We start from the raw sequence: 18,908 nt of genomic DNA, 5'->3' as shown, positions 1-18,908 counted from the left end.
TAAAATGAAACATTACAAATATCTAATTTTAATCAGATTGTGACTACATGTATTAGCTTGCAGCTATCTCACAATCTAAAAGAAGCAATAATGACTACAATACAGAATCATTAAAAAAAATTATAAAAACAATACATACACATATTACTGTGAAATAGCACCAAATAACAGACATATAATCCCTCCTCCATCAAATCCTTACAGGATAAACATTTTTACACAATTACAGACAAAACAATCCATGGATGAACCCTAATGGTACACATAGCTGGATGGAAAAGCAATACATAGTAAAGTAATAAATAAATGTATGTTACACATTCCAATGATCTACAGGGGGGAGGGAATTTTGATGCCACTTATTAATATTCGGCATTATTTGGCTAAAAAAAATAGATGATTTTACACTGACTAAAACAATTCAGTATCAAATGTGGCATGTTTTTTATCAATAATTCGATTGTACATCACATACTACAGATATATACATTCAGCGTACTGTATATTCTTGTTGATATGAATTCTCTTAGAGTTTGATGTGTTATAAATAGTACAATTTCTTAGGTGGGATATATTTTGGTAACGGAATTGTGCCTTGCAATTGGAAGATAAGAGATTAGATAATTAGACATGTTAAGAAAATATTTACACAAATTAGGCAAACCTTAAATACAGTATTCAATAATATTTCAGTTCAATGAATAAATAAGATACATTTAAATGTATAATAAGCTTATAGTACTGTCAACATTATTTTTCTACCTGTAGATATAAGGATTAAATGAGCTAAATCTGTTTCATTTAGGTCAAAATTAAGTGTTGAGTTACATCAATCTAATCTGCTATTTTGCTTAGTAATGTGCTTTGAAAAATTAAAATTGAAGTCAGTTTGTATTATGAATACTATAATTTTAGTTTTGCTTTTGGCTTACTTTGTTCACAATCTGTTATATCTCAACTTTGGCTTTATCAATGAATACAATATTTTTGAAAGTAGACAGATTGTCATAACCCAAAACAAATCCATACATTAAATCAAAATTTATATTTTTGAGTATTTTGACCTACATATAGATTAAAAAAGTCTAGCCATTTTAAATGGCATGTGGCTGCTACATGTATATCAAATATTGAAAAACAAATATTAAGTAATCTGATAAGAGAGGTGTATTTTGGTTATTACATGTACCATTGATTACAAAATGATTTATCTCTATACATCATATGGTGAATTTAATACTATATCTTCAAGTACAAGATAAGGAGATTAAGTATCACATAATCTATCCTACATATTGTAGATTACACAAATTACAGATACAAAGATGTACAGCAGTATCTTACCTAAAACAAAATACACTACATGAAAGCTTTTAAAAAAAAAAAAAAAAAAAAAACAGTTCTACCATTATGGTACATCTACACATACTCTATAATGTACATTATGTAGTTACCATTCTTTTGGTTTAAAAATATAATTTTATGTAGTTAAATTATAAATAATATTTTATACAATTCAATTTTTATCCTTCAGAAAATATTCAGATATGATAAAATAGATACAGTATACTCTACTTAACATTTAAGAAGTGAAAAAGTCTAGTAATATGTAATTTTAGTCGTAAAATTAAAACTAAACTTGTTACATGCTATGTTAATAGTAAAAATATAAATCAATCTTACATCTGTAATTTAACTAAAGTGATGCACAGTATCTAAATTATAACAGTGTCTAAATACAATTTAGTCATTGGTGAAGCTTGTCAGTTTGATTGTTTTCAGAAATATTTGTAACGGCAAATGTACATGAAAAATGATTATTTATCGAAATCAAGGTTGAACATCCTTTGTGAGAAATAAAATTGCCTACTCGATAACTTATATCAATTAAAAATTCCAGAATGTTGTGAAATTACAGATTTACAATAGTGTGACATAGAATCAAGTTCCAGTCGCCATAACAGATGCAAAGATGCAATACGAGTAAAATTGTTATGTAATCAAACATTGCAAAATATATTTTGGCTGGTGATTGGTGGAGTTACATGTATCATCTTTTTAAGTTAGACTTGCTTAGTTTAATCCCATATTCTTATCACTCTTTGCGGATTGAAAGAGATCTCTTTCAAAAGATTCAAAATCGTCAGTGGCTTATCCTATTATTTCTTTCGGACTTTGATATGTTTCTATGAAGCATATGAAATTGATTTGATCATTATTATAAGCTGGCCTTTCATTTTCATCTCATCATCCATAATCATACCTACTACTATTGCCATGCGGTACATTTCAAATTTGCACAGCAGGTTATCAACAACACATCAGCAGTCATAACTTTTGGTGTATGTTAACAAGTACCATACATAATTATATTTGTACTGGAATTTAAGAGACCATTTGAAGACAAATTTTTTATTTGGGATCAAACCTGTCAATCTACAAGGTGCATTTCATTGCAACATATTAAGCACACACTGGGAATGTGCACTACACATAATATATATTGTGTAATATGCTGGCTGAAAGAAATAAAGGAATTGGCAGTTTATGATATTAATATTCAATTCATAACATGGTCAAAACAACCTAAGGCTAAGCCAAGCAACCATGTCAATTTCATAAGGCCTTTAACCATGTATTATAAGGTCCATGCTTTAACACAGGATTGCCTATTACAATCATTTTATCCCATCTTCTCATGAATTACATAAGTTTCAAACTTGTGTATAGCAATGTTCTTTAATTACAAACAGGTATTAATTCTTTATTTGCTTTGTCTTCACCATCTCTTGTCCACAGAAGATCATCTAAATTCTGTACTTGTTTTTTAGTTTTAAATTTATAACCCAGATTCAAGGAGTCATTAACATCCTACACCTTCACAATCATCATCTGCACAATGCCACAAAACACAATTTCCCACACAGCTATAACAAATCAAAAACACAGCAGCCAAGAAAACCAAACTGCAAATTGTACACGGTTTCCTGACAAGAAAAAAACTTGTCAAATATAGGACAATAAACATTGCATGATTGTAAATAAGCGCTGGGTTCAAAGGTTTCGGTATCAAAAGTACCGGAATCAGCCACTGTAAACAATACATGTTGTTAAGTTTCACCGTTTCCCAAGAATCATTACATCAAATATACCGTTAAATGACGCAAAAATACCAGAAGTGCACTGGTTTCACCCGGAAATAATGTGTAAATATTAGTGTCGTTAGTTTCGCATCAGATATCTAACAATATAATATAAGGAGATTTTACACCATCATATTCATCAAATTATGTATAAAGAACAAAATATAATTATTAGTTTATTATCAGTAGAACCTAAATTGTTATATTTTCTATAATAGGATTAGCCTATTATTTATACGAAACCATACGTGTAAGGGAAGGTGAAGGTCGTATACCCCACATGTAAACACGAAATAATGTGCAATATTTTATAGCCAACGAAACCAAAGTAATAGGTCTTTTGAGATCAACATCAAGAAATATGGTAAAAGCAAAAAAGAAAGGTAAATTTTTTGAAAGCTATCCCAATCTTATTAAAATACACAACAAACGGTACTCATCTAGCCTATAATGAGCGTAGTCATTGACTATAATTCTACATACTAAAGTATTAGTATTACCACTAGACTACTACTAGTAATAACTACATGTGTATGTCAAAATTATGATTTTTGTGTAGGCCTAGGTCTCAAACTTAATAATAATAAAATATGCGCAGCATTTTAAAGATTATTTTAATGCGAAATGATTTTCCAGAAATGTTATGAAGTATCGCTGTTGTAGTTTATTTGGTGTCAAACCCTTTTGGACCTAACCTTTACATTAACTTCATTAAGTACAGTACTGGTATACATACAGGTTGAAGGGTCATTCCATGATCATGTCAACTGGACCTGTGCTTGTAATAAAGTGACCCCTCAGAAAATTATGAAAAAAATATATGTTATAGTACTTGCAGTCTTATGTAAAACTGCAAATTTATATGACACTAGCATTAATATTGACTGAGATAGGCCTATGACCATTTGAATCGGGTTTTGAAACTACTGTTATATGACTCGATTTTTGTGATCTAATTTTATTCCTTTTAGTCAGTTTATATTCTTGAAATTATGGGGTTTGTAAGAGAATTTTAATCTATATAACATTCTCGTACAAACCTCATAATTTCAAGAATATAAACTGACTAGAAGAAATAAAATCATCAGATCACAAAAATCGAGTCATAACAGTAGTTTCAAAACTTGCGAAAGGGTACCACGATTCAAATAGTCATATCTCAGTCAATATTAATGCTAGAGTCATATAACTTTGCAGTTTTACATAAGACTGTATGTATTATAACATATATATTTTTCATAATTTTTCTGAGGGGGTCACTTTATGATGTAACTACAATCCTAATCTTTAATAACAATTATTGAATATTTTTTGTGTGTATTGAATTTGTTTCTTTTATAACATATGCTTGTAAGGTTTTGTACAACTCAAATGAAATTATCCTCATTAATGTTTTTTTCAGTGCCAGTCGCCTCTAAGGAGGAACTGATGATGATGACGGTTTCTGAAATTGTCAACGAATTAATCAAGGCTGATCAGGAAGGGAAAGACATCAACCTTAATAAGTAAGATAAAATTGAAAAGAGAGCGTAGCACCTAGAAAATAAATATGAAATTAAATTGTGTTTAACATCATACTTTTCTACACCGACTGGGCTAATGAAAACAGGCAGTCATTCAGTGTGCCATGAGGGAAACGCTTCCCGGACATCGGCACTACACGTACCTCCTACTCCTGGTTCTTTTATGTGCACGCCAACATGTACTTACATGGGACCTCTATTTTTCATCCCATCCAGATGTCTAAACAATGGGAAACCAGACCTCGGGTTCACAAAGCGTTCTCAGACTTAAGTTAAGAATTTGCTCAAAATTGTTTGTCTTATTTTAACTAAACTATAGCCCCTTAATAAAACTTTTGTAGTTTTAATGTATCAAATACATCAATAAGAAACTATGTGCAAAGTTTTGAGTTTCTGGATCAAAGATATTTATCATAAACAGTGATTGAAAGTTGAGTAAATTCTTAACTTAAGTCTGAGAATGCTTTGTGAACTCGGGGCCTGGTTGGACAGTCCTGAGAAACTTTCGCGACCCACATCAGGTGCAAGCCAGCTTTTAGCCACTGCAGCACCCAAAATGTACTTATATGTGATACAATATAGAGATGAAAAGTAAAAGCATTATAAAAAGGGAAAGAAATAATTTTAGATATCTTGATTATTACATGCACTCTCAGAAATTAGACTAAGTCTCAGCTTAGTTTAGGCCCCTACTTACATTTGCAAGTCAGAAACATGATATTTTAAAATCAATGACATGTTTAGAAAATCTACTTGTTAAGACAAAAAATCGTCTTTTGATTAATGTCAGTTATAGATGATTTTACTTGAAAAGTCATCCGTTACATGTAGGTTAGATATCTTTATTAAATCTAAATGACACTTCCAGTATTTTTGTTTCAGAGTAAAAACAAAGATATCTAGTAAATATGGACTACCAAGTCAGCCACGATTAGTGGATATAATTGCTGCGGTACCCAACCAATACAAAAAAGTAAGTTTTTACGTATTACATAATTTTAATTGTCCCCGACCTTAAAAAGAAAGCAGGGAACTATCAAAATGGATCTGTCCGTCCGTCACAGTTTTTGGGACACAATAATTCTCATTCTAATTGAGCTAGAATGTTCAATCTTGGTGTAGGCGTTTATTACGTCAGTGCCTTGATGGAGTTCAAAGATGAGCATTTTAGGCTTAGCGTAAGCAGAGATAAGCAATTTCATTGGGACATGATAAATTCAGTTCAAATTAAGTGAGAGTGATCAAACGTGGTGCATAGTTTTATCACATCAAACCTTGACTAAGTTTGATAATGAATATTTTCTGCTGAGCGTAAGCAGAACGATAAGCAATTTGATTGGTCGAGACATTGGAACACAATAACTCTCCTTCTAATTGAGATAGAATGTTCAAACTCGGTGTAGGCGTTCATAGGTGAATGCCTTGATGGAGGTCGATGATGGACATTGTTTGCTTATGGTAAGCAGACATAAGCAATTTGATTGGTTTATGCTTTGGGGCACGATAACTTTGGTTATAATTAAGTGAGAGCGATGAAACTCCCAGTATAGATTCATTATATCTTTACCTTGACTAATTTCGATGATGAGAATTTTCTGCTTAGGCTAAGGAGCGATAAGCAATCTGACTGGTCAAGACTTTGGAACATAACAACTCTGCTTTTAATTGAGGTAGAATGTTTAAATTTGATGTAGATGTTCATTAGGTGAATGTCTTGACTGAGTTCAATGATTAACATTTCCCGCTAAAGCTAAGCAGAGCTAAGCAATTTCATTGGTCAGTAATTTGGGACAAAATAACTTTGATTGCATCTGATAGAGACTGATGAAACTTAGTGTATAGTTGATAATCAGTTTGATTGCTCAATACTTTTGAATAAGATAAATGCAATTAATTAGTATGTATCGGGATTTTGGCGGAGGACATCAGCCTCACTGTTATGATAAAGAAGAAGATATTCTGAATTTGGGTTCATCTTATTATTCCTGCAGTTCATCAACAAGTTACTAGTCTCCATGCCTCTGCGTTATAAGTCAAGCAGGGTCATCGATTCTATTATGTGATTTCAAGTTGTATGAAGTGACAACCATTGCTACGGTTCATGCAGCAGCTAGTCATTCGTTTGGTAATCACCAGTTTGAGTGACCGCAGCGTTTGATTTCAACAACATTTGTTCAAATCATGATGCACCAAATTCATATTCCAGTAATAACTTTCTTAAAGGACAATATTGGGAAAACTCGTGTTTTCCTTTGGTGTTCGTCACTTCCGATTCAGGAAACCTGTATTACTCAGCTATCGTAGCAATGATCTCTAGGTTAAAATTATATTTGGAAAGTGTTTAACCAGCTCTATCACATATGTGATAATGACTGGCACCAATATTGTCCTTTAACGATGGTTTTTAGGGTTGGTGTGTGAATTTTATTAGTTTAAACTTATTTCTACCAGGTGTCCTGATACAGTTGTTTCAATTCTTGTTGGTAAAAGTAATTTGTTTATTTTTAAGGCATTGCTACCAAAACTGAAAGCCAAGCCAGTTCGTACAGCCAGTGGGGTAAGTTATAATTATTAATTATTTGTTTAATTGTTACATACATATAGAGATGATTATAATGTGGTCCTGCTATTGAAGCTGCTGGTGAGCATATGTTTCTGTTACCTGGTAAACTATTTTTCTTTTATTTACTACCCTTAGTAAGATTTGCGATCTATAAACAGATTGCTCTGATAGTTTTTAGTTATAGCATTGTTCAGTGGACATATCGTAGAATAGAAAAATATCTGCAAAGCTAATATCATGCTATGAGCTTTTTATCAATAAATTCAAACAATTTGGAAAAGACATGTTAATAGAACAAAACCTCAGCTTGTGTAAAACTCAGACTGCAGATCTTATTGAAATTGTCTGTTTATGATAGAAATGATTTTTTTTCTGAACAGATAGCTGTAGTTGCTGTTATGTGTAAACCTCATCGATGTCCTCATATTGCTATGACAGGAAATATTTGTGTGTAAGTCTTTTGTAATATTATAATTTATGAAAATTTTTGGTATGATGATTCAAGTTAAGGGAACATGGGGCAATAGCTGGAAGTTATTTCCATGAAGTATTGACATAAAACCGTGTCTCTTTTTTGCATATTGAATTGTGCCTTAAAAAAAGATCAGCTACTGAGAACTATTTATCTCTGTATATTGCTGTACACAATTAAGTCCTGTTTATAAATAGGGGTTCCATTTCAAATTTTTTCATGTAGGATCTCTCAGTATTGCATTGACAAGGAGTTTCTTGTTGATGTAGAACTATTTCAAGGATATAACTTTAAATTTAAGGATACATTATGTAAGATTTAGATAAAGAACTGGCCATTCTTGCCATAATAGTTCAAAAATAGATAATGCAAAATGAATATATTGAATATTTCATTCGAATTACTTTATTCTGATTGAAGTTATCACTGTTTGAAGCTTTGACAAGATGTGGCATAGACTGTATATTATCACAACAGTACTTGTTATTCAAGTCTTAGCCTTGATACGCAATTTTTAAATTAAATCATAAAATGGTGACCGTGTTTTAGTCCATTTAAATCTCCACCATCCGATGGTCTAGAGTTGATTGGAGTCTTGTCATGTGAATAAATGTCTAAATAATAGTTTATATAACATTTGAAGCCAAAAGAAATCTGCAAAAACAATAGGGCAATTTAGCTCTTACATAATGCATCTTTAACATACGAATATGTTGGACTGATATGATGTAGTTCTCTGGAAGATATCCTATCTCACATCTATGATGTATATTAATAAAGTGTTTATGCTGATAAATCTTTGTTGATTTTACTAGATATTGTCCTGGCGGTCCAGATTCTGACTTTGAATACTCGACACAATCTTATACAGGTTATGAGGTAAAGTTGAACAATTTAATACTAAGATCAGAATGATTCTCATGATAGAAACAAACAGTATCATATGTATATTTTGTGCAATGGTAAATATATTATTTGTGATTGACCATTAACGCTTTTCAATAAAGCTGGAAAGATCGAAAGTAATCAACGCAATTGTGTGAATTTCTTTGTTGTATAATTTTTAGGTAACAAATATTTAGATATTTTCGGAAAACATTAGAAAGGAATAGTGCCCATGTAATTTGCTTATATTTGTAGTATTATAAATATTTTTGCAGCCGACATCAATGAGAGCTATAAGAGCTCGTTACAATCCATATTTACAGACTAGACATAGAGTGGAACAGGTAAATATAGTATATTAACCACTTGGTGCTTTATATTTTATATACGCCCACATTTACTTTGGTTAAAATAGATGGTTTTGTGATACCCATGTCACCACCGTATCAAGTTTATTGTGATTTGGATCCCATCAAAGTTTATGTTATTCAGCTGGTTCTGGATTCCTCTCTTTCTTTTTTTTTATTTGGATTCATATTTACTTTGAACGTACACATATATTATTGTCAACTCTGTTTGTTCGTCTGTCCGCTTTTCTTGTTAACACTCAAGCTATTGTTGGATTTTTTTCACAAACTTGCAAAGATTGTTCATTTGGTCGTAAGGAAGATCCCAATTGATATTCAAAATTCAGAATTACGAAATCTTGTGAAGTTGGTACAGGACAAAGTTCTTGATAAAATATTTTAAATCTCATAGGGATTATTTATTAGAGTATAAAGATGAACCCTATCGAATTTAATATGTTTTTGATGGCTAAGTGCTGAGTTATCCTTTCTTTTAGTTTCAGATTTATGAAATAATATGTTAACACAATGAATTACTAGAGTTGTTGAAACAGTTTTTTTAACCTCGGTGATAAATTTATTGAAACTTAGTGAAATTGTTCATAGGGGAATAATAAGGAACCTTTTGGAAATTCAGAATATTTTGATTATATATTTTGAAGTTAACACCTTGTTTACTTTTAAATTCATAAAATCTTGTGAACATTGCTGCTGGTAGGTGTATTTGTGGTGTCTGTATTGTCTTATGTTGTCGTAACAGACAGTGACATTTTAGATTATCTCTGATGTGTTTACTGTTTTATGATTAGCTGGGCAGGTTTCAAATGAAAAATTTAACAATGGCTAATTGCATCAAATATTTGGAGAAATAAATTAATTTACTTGAAGTTCTCATACACCTCAAAATTATTTTCTTTTATATTCTGGCTGTTTTGGAGATCCTGTTACAAGCTGTGGTGGTATTGTGTTCAATGCATGGTATGCTTAGTATTTCTGATGCATCTGATACCAATTGCTACTAGGCTTAGATTAAGAAGCCCCTGCTGTTGTCTCGTCATATGATTATTTTGTATTTTTCAGCTACAACAACTAGGACATAGTGTAGATAAAGTAGAGTTTATTGTAATGGGAGGAACGTTTATGAGTTTACCAGAAGAATATAGAGATTATTTTATTAGAAATTTACATGATGCTCTGTCTGGTCATACTAGTTGTAGTGTTAATGAAGCAGTCAAGTAAGTTGATATTTTCTTAAATATGATATTGTGCTGTCTAAAGTTGCCTAAATGGTCTGTAGTATCAATGGGGAAATAATGTTACTGATAAGCAGTCATCAAGTTAATTTAGGGATATACTTCATATGGTGATGCTTGCTATAAAAGTTGTTGGTTTCTCCCCAAAACTTTGCTACAGTGATGCCCATGGCCTTCATACTTATAAGTGTTTCTTTGTGACGTGTATTTTTTCAGTTGAACAAGAGACACTCTTTTTAATGTATATGTTTTTGTAATGTATTTTTTTTAGCAATAGAAAGGAAATAAAGATAAATATTTGTCTTATTTTAAATTAATTTACATGTATTTCAAAAAATATTTTCTGTCTCGTGTATTTTTTTTTAGGTTTTCAGAGAAAAGTAGAACGAAATGTATAGGTATTACCATAGAAACCAGACCTGATTATTGTCTAAAGAAACATTTAAGGTATGTCAGAAGACTGTTAGTTTATTTAAGATATATAATAATTATTATGATAAATATAAGTATGTTTGTTTATTATTGAAGTATTTCTAAACAAATACATTTCTAAACTAATCATTATATGAAAATCAATATCTTGAATATTTTCAGTGATATGTTAAATTATGGATGTACACGTTTAGAAATTGGAGTACAAAGTGTATATGAAGATATTGCCAGAGATACTAATAGGTATATTATATTTAATTTATTTCATTTATGAATCTAAACTGATTATTTTATGAGTCACTTTTTCATCAATTTCCTTTACATTTTGCAGAAATACCCATGAAAGTTAAAATTGTTGATCATCCTTTGGTTTTTTCAGACAATATTTAATTTTTCACAGCTTAATCCATGCTACAAAGTAGTTACATAACATTTAATAAAGAAACCACAATCAAAATATCAACGGTAGATAATCTCCTGGCATTGATTCAGTCAGATTTCAGCGATAGTCAGATGTGTTGATTATTTCAGTGGATGCCGAATGTCGACATCTTTGTAAATACTAAAAGTAACTCATTCAATGATTCTGTATCATATCGTGATAGCCAGTTTTCACTCAAACATGAATTATGTTATGCAAAATATTTATCCAGTGCCAAAAAATATAAATTGAGTCTAATGTGGGATATCTAAGTCCTGATCTGCCTTGAAATCCTTGAAAACCACTAAAACATTTGTATGTCCATATCTTATTGATAGCTTGGCCGATTTATCTAAGATTTGTATACAATCTAATTGTCCCCCGCCTTTCGAAGAAAGCAGGGGACTATTAAAATGGGTTCGTCCGTCTGTCTGTCTGTCTGTCTGTCCGTCTGTCCGTCCGTCCCACTTTTTGGGACACGATAACTCTCTTCCTAATTGAGCTAGAATGTTCAAACTTGGTGTATGTGTTTATTAGGTCAATGCCTTGATGGAGTTCGAAGATGAGCATTTTCCGCTTAGGGTAAGCAGAGATAAGCAATTTGATTGGTTGATGCTTTGGGACACGATAACTCTCTTCCTAATTGGGCTAGAATGTTCAAACTTGGTGTATGTGTTGATTAGGTCAATGCCTTGATGGAGTTCGAAGATGAGCATTTTCCGCTTAGGGTAAGCAGAGATAAGCAATTTGATTGGTTGATGCTTTGGGACACGATAACTTTTAATTGAGCTAGAATGTTCAAACTTGGTGTATGTGTTTATTAGGTCAATGCCTTGATGGAGTTCGAAGATGAGCATTTTCCGCTTAGGGTAAGCAGAGATAAGCAATTTGATTGGTTGATACTTTGGGGCACGATAACTCTCTTCCTAATTGAGCTAGAATGTTCAAACTTGGTGTATGTGTTGATTAGGTCAATGCCTTGATGGAGTTCGAAGATGGGCATTTTCCGCTTAGGGTAAGCAGAGATAAGCAATTTGATTGGTTGATGCTTTGGGACACGATAACTTTAGTTGTCCCCCGCCTTTTGAAGAAAGCAGGGGACTATTAAAATGGGTTCGTCCGTCTGTCTGTCTGTCCGCCTGCCTGTCCGTCCGTCTGTCTGTCCGTCACACTTTTTGGGACACAATAACTCTCCTTCTAATTGACCTAGAATGTTCAAACTTGGCGTGGGTGTATATTAGGTCAATGCTTTGATGGAGTTCGAAGATGAGCATTTTCTGCTTAGTGTAAGCAGAGATAAGCAATTTGATTGGTTGATGCTTTGGGACACGATAACTTTAGTTCTAATTAAGTGAGAGTGATGAAACTTGGTGTATAGTTTTATTACATCAGTACCTTGACTAAGTTCGATGATGAGCATTTTCTGCTCAGGGTAAGCAGAGCGATAAGCAATTTGATTGGCCGAGACTTCGGAACACAATAACTCTCCTTCTAATTGAGCTAAAATGTTCACACTGCTTCTAATTGAGGTAGAATGTTTAAACTTGATGTAGATGTTCGTCTTGACTGAGTTCAATGATTAACATATCGATCTCAAGCTAAGCAGAGATAAGCAATTTCCATGGTCGATGCTTTGGGACAATATAACTTTGATTCTGTCTGATAGAGAGTGATGAAATTTAGTGTAAAGTTGATAAACAGTTTGATTGGTCGATACTTTTGAAAAAAATAGATGTGCGATTAATTAATATGTGGCATCTATTTATTTGCGGATTTCGGCGGGGGACATCAGCCTCACTGTTGGCTTGTTTAAATTGTGAACATCCCTGATAATGATATTGTGTATAGAAAAAATCATGTTAAAAACATTTGAAGAATAACTATGCAATAATTTAAAGTCGTGAACACATTAGTAAGAATATCTCCAAGTCCAATCCAACCTATTAACATTGTCCTGTTAATGTTTCAGGGGTCATACAGTAAAAGCTACATGTGAATCCTTTCAAATGTCTAAAGATGCTGGTTTTAAAGTTGTATCACATATGATGCCTGATTTACCTAATATTGGTTGGGAAAGAGATATAGAACAGTTTATTGTAAGTACATTCGTAAATTCATATTGAACAAATTTGTGTTACTATTATCTGTATTGTGTAGTGTCTGGACCATACAGGCTAGATTCTATACAAATTATTTTCTGTCAAATAAATGCATTAATTAGTGAGGTTCATAGGCTAATAGATATGCTTTGTGCAATAGGTGATTTACATCATATTTTATATCTTCATTTTGAATAGGAATTTTTTGAGAATCCAGATTTTAGACCAGATGGTTTGAAGATTTATCCCACTTTAGTTATCAGAGGAACAGGTTTGTATAATTTATTTCCCAATATTCGTGTGAACAAACTTGGTTTATATAGTTAAAAATAAAATCTATTATTCAAATCAAAGTGTTACCTAATGTACCCTCTGATTTTTAGTAGTCTAATTCTATTAGTATGCACATTTTATTCCTTTGATATTAGTATGCACGTAAGATATTTGTACAGATGTAAAATTGATTTTGTTTCAAGATAATTTTGGCATAGTCCATCTCTCATGTCTAATAAAACTGTATTAATATAAAACAAGTAAGATTACATTTGCGAAGTACTTTAAACTACTTTGTATGGCCATGTTCATTTTCTTTTAGCCCACACAGGTTTAAATTTAAGGATTTAAGGATATCTTTTATAAAGGATACCTTTCTGACTGTTGATGCTGGCTTAATATATGTTTAATAAACTATATCTATTTTATTGTATTTTAGGTTTGTATGAATTGTGGAAAACAGGAAGATATAAGAGTTATCCCCCTAGTGTCCTTATTGATCTAGTTGCTAGGATACTGGCACTAGTACCACCATGGACACGAATCTACAGAGTTCAGAGGTTAGATATGTCTAAAGCAGTTAGAAAATATTGAAAAACTGTTGGAAATCAAAGTGAAGAACTCTTTTAGAAAATAAGCTTAGTGTCATTTTATGGCTAAAATGATGAGTTCTGTTTGAAAAAATACAAAATGATGAAATTATATATTAATGAATTTAAAACAATATGTTATTTGCTCTTTTACTATAATTATTATTTAAAACATGTATAAAAATTTAAAATCAAGCTCCTGTCTTTTTGAAATTAGCTCCCATGTCCTTTGATGCTGTGCCTAGGCTGCTACATTGACTTGTTTACATCCCTTACAACTGTTGGTATGACAAGAATTCCGGGGTGGAATATTGAAAATAAACCAAGAAAGCAATGTTATAGTGACTGCGATACAAGCAGTCGTTTCTCATACTATGACCATCACATGTTTACGTCCATACGTTGGATTCAGTGTAAAGGCCTTGAAACAATCAGGTTGAATCAAATTCCTGATGTAATGGTAATGAGCATTATCAGATCTTTAACCATTGCAAAACATGCTAGCTATAATTTCATTTGTCTACAAGGTCGCTGTTAAATAAATGGTGTTTAGCCTACATAGAAACGAGCACAAGAGAAAGATAATTATTCTGAAACATTGCTTCAGGAATATGGAGTTGAATTGATCGCTATGTAGTTAAAATCTTAAATAATTGATGTTTTTACAGAGATATACCGATGCCTTTAGTAACATCTGGTGTTGAACATGGTAATTTACGAGAACTAGCTTTAGCCAGAATGAAAGATTTAGGAACACAATGTCGTGATGTTAGAACCCGAGAAGTTGGTATACAGGAAATACACCACAAAGTTCAACCATATGAGGTAAGAAATCATGTATTAAGACAATGATGTCTTCTCTCTTTGTGAAAGGGGGGTTGGATGGCCGAATGGTTAGCATGTGTGAGCTGTATCATAAGGTCTGTCATTGAGTCAACTGGAGTGGTTTCAATTCCCCGGTTTTACATGATAAGGAGTAGGGTCGCCTGTCCGATCTCATGGGTTTTCTCTGGGTCCTCCGGTCTCCTCCCACAGCTATAGACCCCCACACGCAAGAAATTATTGAAATAAAATTGAACCATGTGTTAGTGCCGAAATGACCCCTCTCTCTCTGTGAATCTTCAATATAGTTATTCTATAATTAGAGAATTTCAATTTATGCCATCAATAATCCTCTACTCATTTGTGGTACTTTGCAAGGATAAGTCTAGAATGGGATAGAAATCCATGATCCTCTGAACACATTGGTAGTGCACATAAAACATTTATTGTCAGTTGGAATTTGATAAAGAGTAGACCTGCATGGAAATGCTGCCTCAAGTTATAATTTGTCTTCTTAGCATTTCGTACATAACTGTAGAATGAATACCATATGTTAATCTCAAATGGTTAATGTTTATTATTGGAATCTTTACAGGCGGAACTAATTCGAAGAGATTATGTTGCTAATGGAGGCTGGGAAACATTTTTATCATATGAAGATCCTGAACAAGACATTTTGATTGGTTTATTGAGGTTACGTAAATGTTCGGAGGATACATTCCGCCCAGAATTAACAGGTGGTTGTTCTGTAGTTAGAGAATTACATGTTTATGGAAGTGTAGTACCAGTACATGCTCGTGATCCTACAAAGTTTCAACATCAGGTAATTCAATTTGAGATAGCATTTTAAAAAAACAAACCAATGTGTATTGAATGGAGACTTTATGAAAATTCTCTCAATCTTTGAAAAAAAAAGAAAGTTATCTCAGTTAAAAATCTGTTCAGTCATTCTGTTTGATGCTAAAATAAATTAAATAAGTAAATTAGTACACTGTTTGGACCATTGCAGTAGCCTATTGTTGGTAACACAAGCCTACAATAAATTAGGTTAACCACCGTTTCCAGTAACACCAGCACTTGTCAAACAAGCCACCAATAAGCTAATTAAAATAACAGTTGGAATTTGAAATAAGAGTAGGCTGTAGTCTTCATTAGCCTAGTCGGACGTTGAACCCCATTTCATTTCAATTCATTTTTCGTAAAAAACGATTCCCAGAAGTTTTGAATATGTTTTCCAATCAGTTATTATGTTGAGAAAATCTCGAATCTAGTACATTCAAGGAGTAAACATACTGACTGTATCCACTGATCACGTGTATATACCTACACAATTATGGCATAGACAAAAGTTAACAAGATAGTATAAGATAAAGTAGAATTGTTTTAGTTAAATGTATCAATATATTCTAGGGATTTGGTATGTTATTAATGGAAGAAGCAGAAAGAATAGCAAGAGAAGAACATGGTTCATGGAAAATGGCTGTTATTTCCGGTAAGGATTCACCTCATTTGATGGAATTGATATTATGGCTTAATGCTTTTAGGAAAATCCTTGGCTAAATTAACTGTTAAAGTTTACTTACTTTGTTCTATAAGTCTCAGCTTTATAATAAAGTATCCTACATATTCTTGATATCTTTCATCTTACTAGGAGGGTAACTCTGTGTTTTACTGTCATTACCCATGCCTTGAGGTGTAGAACATACTATGATATTCTTATCTCCATTTAAAGGTCATTCCCCATGTCTCTGCAACTCGTATATTTTGTGCTACATTAATTTTATCTTGAATTATGGATACTGAGCCAGTACCTTGTTAGATCTTGGTAACTTGGAAGACAGAAAGTATCTTATTGAAGGACACAGTTCAACACCAAGCTAGAGTAAACTCTAGATAGTTATAATTAATAATAATAATAATAATATAATGAATTTATAAAGTGTCTGCATTCCAGTAAAAATTACTGCTCCGCGGCGCTATTACATTTTGTTAAATAAAAAAAAAAATGAATTATACATATAATCACGGAAATTTAAGATGAAAGCGCAAGCATTATATAAAACTTAGCTAAAAAGTTCAGTTATTAAAAGTCATCACAATCGGCACATTAATCTTTGTAAACATGTTCAATTTTTTAAAAGTCATCACAGACACTCCATAAAATTTTGTCTAAAAGTTCAATTTTTAAAAATCATCACGACCACTACATGAAACTTTGCTTAAAACTCAACCTTTTATAACCCCTAATAACACTTTTAATTTGAGGAGTTCACCTAGCTAACAAATGTTTTAGTACTTTTGATTGCAATGAAACAAGGATTACACAACCAGCAGAACAAGGCTGTAACTGTGTGATCATAGAATAAGCTTACTATGTGTGGCAGTTAGCTAAGTTCTGTCTCGATTCTGGAAAGTTTTATTGGTTCACAGGACAATTAATTGTATCTTTATTTTTATTGTTTCTGTTATTAGGTGTTGGTACAAGAAATTATTATAGAAAAATTGGATATGAATTAGAAGGACCATATATGACTAAATTACTTAACAAAGCTGAGGAATAAACATTGACTGGATAGCCAAGTAATTAAATTCAACAGCTATTGGCCAAAACTTGATATCATTCTAGATCTGTAGAACCTGAATATGTATTACAAAGCTGCACTCAAATAATCTCAAAATCAAGATATTAATATACAAAATGATGGCAGATCTAGTGTGTGTGTGTGGGGGGGATCCGGCTCACGACCTCCCCTCCTCCCCCCTGTCCCATCTGGATTTCTAATTAAGAAAGCCCCCATTATAATTCATTATTTTAGAACCAGATTTTTGTCTCAGATCATTGTAAATGGCATTTCCAGTCTTCTAGATTTACAAATTTTCCGGGGAAGGACACTCGTACCCTCCGTTGTGCGCATTGCACCCATGGCACTCGCAGCATGGGCCCCCTTATCCATGGTCTCTAGATCCGCCATGGCTTACTTATTATAATCATGTTACATCTCTCTGTAAAAGTGCGAGAAAAAAATGAAATATTGTTTTTGATGACATTGATATATATGTTATTCTATATAAAATATTGTACAAATTATTATGTAATATATAATTAAACCCTTGTTTTTATTGTTAGTTTTCATTCATTTCACAATTATTTAATAATTTAAGGGGGATTAGAATTCTCAACAAGAAAACAAATATACATGTAATTAATTTCATTTGTAACATGGATGGGAAATCTTCCTTTGTCCTTTTCGTTTGAATAAGCAGATTGTTTTCCCTCTAGTAGATTGTGTGGAGCTTAACCATGCAATAACTAGACATGTTCAATGTTAATGCACACTTTTGCTGGTTTACACTAGTTTTAGTAGAAATCATATAGAGAAGTGGGGTGGGTTTTCTGTGCAATAACAATAAGCATGTTGAGCAGTTGTCAATGTTACATGTCATATTTATAGCACCCTTCATTCGTCTTGATGTTTAAACTTGTTAACTCATGAAAGCCGTGCTATAAATATAACATATTATATTTGTATTCAACATAATGCAAGAGTCGAACACAAATCCAATTTTAGTTTCATTTACTGTGTTGATAAATTTCAGCCAAGACAGATTGTCATCCCACAAAACAAAGCAATATTTAAAATTCAATAAAATCGTCATTTTAACCCAAATCAAAAAGTTAAAAATGTTAGCGATGGAGTAGCAGATTTGTCTCAAGTTGTAGTAAAATACATATCAAATTTCCAAAAGGCCACTTGAATCATGGGGTGTGGTAGGGTGAGAAGAAGCTTCAAGGAAAGTGGTCATTTGAAAGGGACAGAAAACGTAGGTCTACCTGTGCCGACACAAGTGCACGTAAAACAAACGCAGTAATCTAAAATTTGTTATTCATAAAAATACCTCTTACTATACCTTTGGAAGTCTGATAAGATTCCTTATGATTCGACCAAGGCGTGGATAAACAAGCAGACGAATAGATTTGATGGAGAGAGAATAAATAGTGGGAGTAGGAAATTAAACTGGATTTACCCCCCTTTGACTTTCACACGATTCTCGTGTAGGCAGCGGTAAGGTCTAAATATTAAGGC

General features: G+C 32.4%; 1 protein-coding gene across 2 annotated transcripts; it reads left to right on the top strand.

Annotated features, from left to right (window-relative positions):
• Positions 1-3,391: 3,391 nt before the first annotated feature.
• Positions 3,392-17,936, top strand: LOC126818249 (elongator complex protein 3). Of its 2 annotated transcripts, XM_050545558.2 has the most exons (17): positions 3,392-3,526; positions 4,546-4,648; positions 5,549-5,639; positions 7,176-7,223; positions 7,610-7,680; positions 8,517-8,580; positions 8,862-8,930; positions 10,014-10,168; positions 10,553-10,633; positions 10,781-10,861; positions 13,009-13,135; positions 13,337-13,409; positions 13,851-13,971; positions 14,670-14,826; positions 15,419-15,646; positions 16,234-16,315; positions 17,296-17,936. In XM_050545558.2, the coding sequence occupies exons 1-17, from the start codon at positions 3,505-3,507 to the stop codon at positions 17,382-17,384; spliced, it is 1,662 nt and encodes a 553-aa protein (XP_050401515.1). In that variant the 5' UTR covers positions 3,392-3,504; the 3' UTR covers positions 17,385-17,936. The 2 variants fall into 2 exon arrangements, with proteins under 2 accessions (XP_050401515.1, XP_055956625.1); XM_056100650.1 differs by lacking the exons at positions 3,392-3,526; positions 4,546-4,648 and adding an exon at positions 4,994-4,997 and having other exon boundaries at positions 5,550-5,639.
• Positions 17,937-18,908: the final 972 nt, after the last annotated feature.

The sequence above is a fragment of the Patella vulgata genome, chromosome 4, assembly GCF_932274485.2.
Source record: "Patella vulgata chromosome 4, xgPatVulg1.2, whole genome shotgun sequence".
In the NCBI taxonomy this organism is placed as follows: domain Eukaryota; kingdom Metazoa; phylum Mollusca; class Gastropoda; family Patellidae; genus Patella; species Patella vulgata.
Note: the sequence above shows the minus strand (reverse complement) of the source record. Positions and strands in the feature narration are given on the sequence as shown.

What these genes read in the sequence shown, in the direction of transcription:
- LOC126818249 (XM_050545558.2), top strand. Translation starts at nt 3,505, where the DNA reads ATGGTAAAAGCAAAAAAGAAAG. An exon ending in ATTGCCAGAGATACTAATAG is followed by an intron (nt 10,862 to 13,008) that starts GTATATTATATT and finishes TTAATGTTTCAG; the next exon opens with GGGTCATACAGTAAAAGCTA. An exon ending in GAGATATAGAACAGTTTATT is followed by an intron (nt 13,136 to 13,336) that starts GTAAGTACATTC and finishes CATTTTGAATAG; the next exon opens with GAATTTTTTGAGAATCCAGA.